Here is a 2,143-nt window from a genome sequence, read left to right as displayed (position 1 = left end):
ATCAAAATTTTATTGAAATATAGTCTCGTTTTTTATTCATTGTGTACATAAACATCGATATATATTTTTTCTTTCTCGTGACAAAAAGTTTAAAAAAAGAAGAAGGAAGATGAATCCTACTTTGACCCTCTCGAGGACTCCTTTTACATTTTACGGTCATGTCATGATATAGAAAACACATCAATGTGGCCTACTTTCTATATATGTGGATGAAAACAAAACACAGCCAAAACACAAATGTCTCAGCTGTCTCAAATAAGTAAGTAAAATTTTAAAGATTGGGAAAAAAAAATTAAAGTGCTAACATTTTCTGTTCTTAAAGCACTGCGGAAGTTGGCAAAAAAAATAAAAGAGGAAGAAGATTCAGAAAGCAGACAAAACTAGCTAGTAGCGGCGGGGGGGAAATGGGGAGACCGCCTTGCTGTGATGAAACGGGAGTGAAGAGAGGGCCGTGGACTCCTGAAGAAGACATCATGTTGGTATCTTTTGTTCAAGAAAATGGCCCCGGAAATTGGAGGGCTGTTCCCAGTAAAACAGGTTATATTTTCAGTTTCTGTTAATTTTCTTGCAGCGAGAATAGAAATGCTTTACCATTTCTGGGAGAAGATTAATCTGCTCGTAATATTAGTGGTTAATTAGAGGATCGATTCACTGAAAAGATTTGTCTTTGCAGGGTTGAAGAGATGTAGCAAGAGTTGCAGGCTAAGGTGGACCAACTATCTCCGGCCAGGGATCAAGAGAGGCAGCTTCACTGATGATGAAGAAAAGATGATTATTCGGCTTCAAGCCCTTTTGGGCAACAAGTATGCTACATTCATTATATCGACTCTAAGAATTAATTAAAACTTTATGTATATAATATATTGAAATAGCAACCATGTTCTGTGTGTGCAGATGGGCTGCCATAGCTTCTTATCTCCCGGAAAGAACAGACAATGACATCAAAAACTACTGGAACACTCATTTAAAGAAGAAACTCAAGAAGCTCGGAATCGGATCGGTAGATCAGTCTACCCTCGTCGAATTTTCGCCGAAAACTCCGCATTCCATCTCGAGAGGGCAGTGGGAAAGGAGGCTACAAGCTGATATAAACACAGCTAAGAAGGCCCTTCAGGATGCATTGTCATTTGAGAATAATGCTAACCATTCTTCTCCAGGCCAGGCATTTTCTTATGCATCAAGCACTGAAAACATCGCCAGATTGCTCAAAGATTGGGTCAAAAAGACACCGAAATTCGAGGAGATTCAATCCAAGTACTCTTCTAGTACTCCGATTTCGTCGAAATGCGATGTGGCATCGAGTGATGATCAGATCCTCACTCCTGGAATTGAAAGCAAAAGTGGGATTGATTTGTCTGAAGCATTTGAATCCTTGTTTGGATTCGGTCAGGCTTATGATCAATCTTCAAGCTCTGGACTTTCGAGATCCGTTTCCGATAGTAAACCCGACCCGGATGGCTTCGCAGTGCTGGAGGATTGGCTGTTAGATGATCAAGCTAAGGAATATTTGAGTAACTTCGATTTCGATGCACATGAAGGTATAATTTAATCAGCATTCGATTAATTTCTACTGAATTTTTTTTTTTAAAAAATTTGCCCGTGAAATTAACCTTTTTTGTTCATTTTTTGTGGTTAGAAGTGATGAGAAATTACGATTCATGTCACGACTTGTTAATCACTTTCTTGTTTTATTCTTGATCTCACATGTTGTACATTAATTATTTACAATATCTTTTGTGAGAAAGTCTCGTACATCAATGTTGTGAGACGAATCTTCTATTTGAGTTACGAAAGAATATTACTTTTTATTATAAATACGAAGATAATCAACCCATATCACAATTAAAGATCCGTGAAATCATCTTCCAAATGAGATAGACTAAATTATTTATCCGTGTTTCATTCTTTAACGTTCCAAATGAAGTACTTGAAGTTAAACAGTACTCTTTACTGGCTTGGTATTTTGTGCATCTTTGGATGATCGTATAAGCAGAAATGATAATAAAATAAAAATAAAAATAAGGTCATGTGGTTCTATTTCTTTACATGTTTATATGCGAAAATTATTTTCTTATTATAATGTTTTTAAATTATAGTTTTACTATTTACACATACTTTACTACCGATGTTATTTGCACATTAA

The 2,143-nt window shown here is 36.2% G+C and overlaps 1 protein-coding gene across 1 annotated transcript; it reads left to right on the top strand.

Annotated features, from left to right (window-relative positions):
• The first annotated feature begins 241 nt into the window (after window positions 1-241).
• Window positions 242-1,662, top strand: LOC142531276 (myb-related protein 306-like). Its single transcript, XM_075637374.1, has 3 exons — window positions 242-537; window positions 674-803; window positions 895-1,662. Exons 1-3 carry the CDS (start codon window positions 405-407, stop codon window positions 1,547-1,549), a joined length of 918 nt encoding a protein of 305 aa, XP_075493489.1. The 5' UTR covers window positions 242-404; the 3' UTR covers window positions 1,550-1,662.
• Window positions 1,663-2,143: the final 481 nt, after the last annotated feature.

The sequence above is a fragment of the Primulina tabacum genome, chromosome 17 (assembly GCF_025594145.1).
Source record: "Primulina tabacum isolate GXHZ01 chromosome 17, ASM2559414v2, whole genome shotgun sequence".
Lineage (NCBI taxonomy): Eukaryota > Viridiplantae > Streptophyta > Magnoliopsida > Lamiales > Gesneriaceae > Primulina > Primulina tabacum.
The sequence above is the reverse complement of the archived record's forward strand: the minus strand, read 5'-3'. Positions and strand labels throughout refer to the sequence as shown.

Bases quoted from the DNA above. Each gene is read 5' to 3' on its own strand.
- LOC142531276 (XM_075637374.1), top strand. From the start codon at position 405: ATGGGGAGACCGCCTTGCTGTGATGAAACGGGAGTGAAGAGAGGGCCG. The intron at 538-673 runs GTTATATTTTCA...TTGTCTTTGCAG, and splicing joins GGCTGTTCCCAGTAAAACAG to GGTTGAAGAGATGTAGCAAG. The intron at 804-894 runs GTATGCTACATT...CTGTGTGTGCAG, and splicing joins CAAGCCCTTTTGGGCAACAA to ATGGGCTGCCATAGCTTCTT.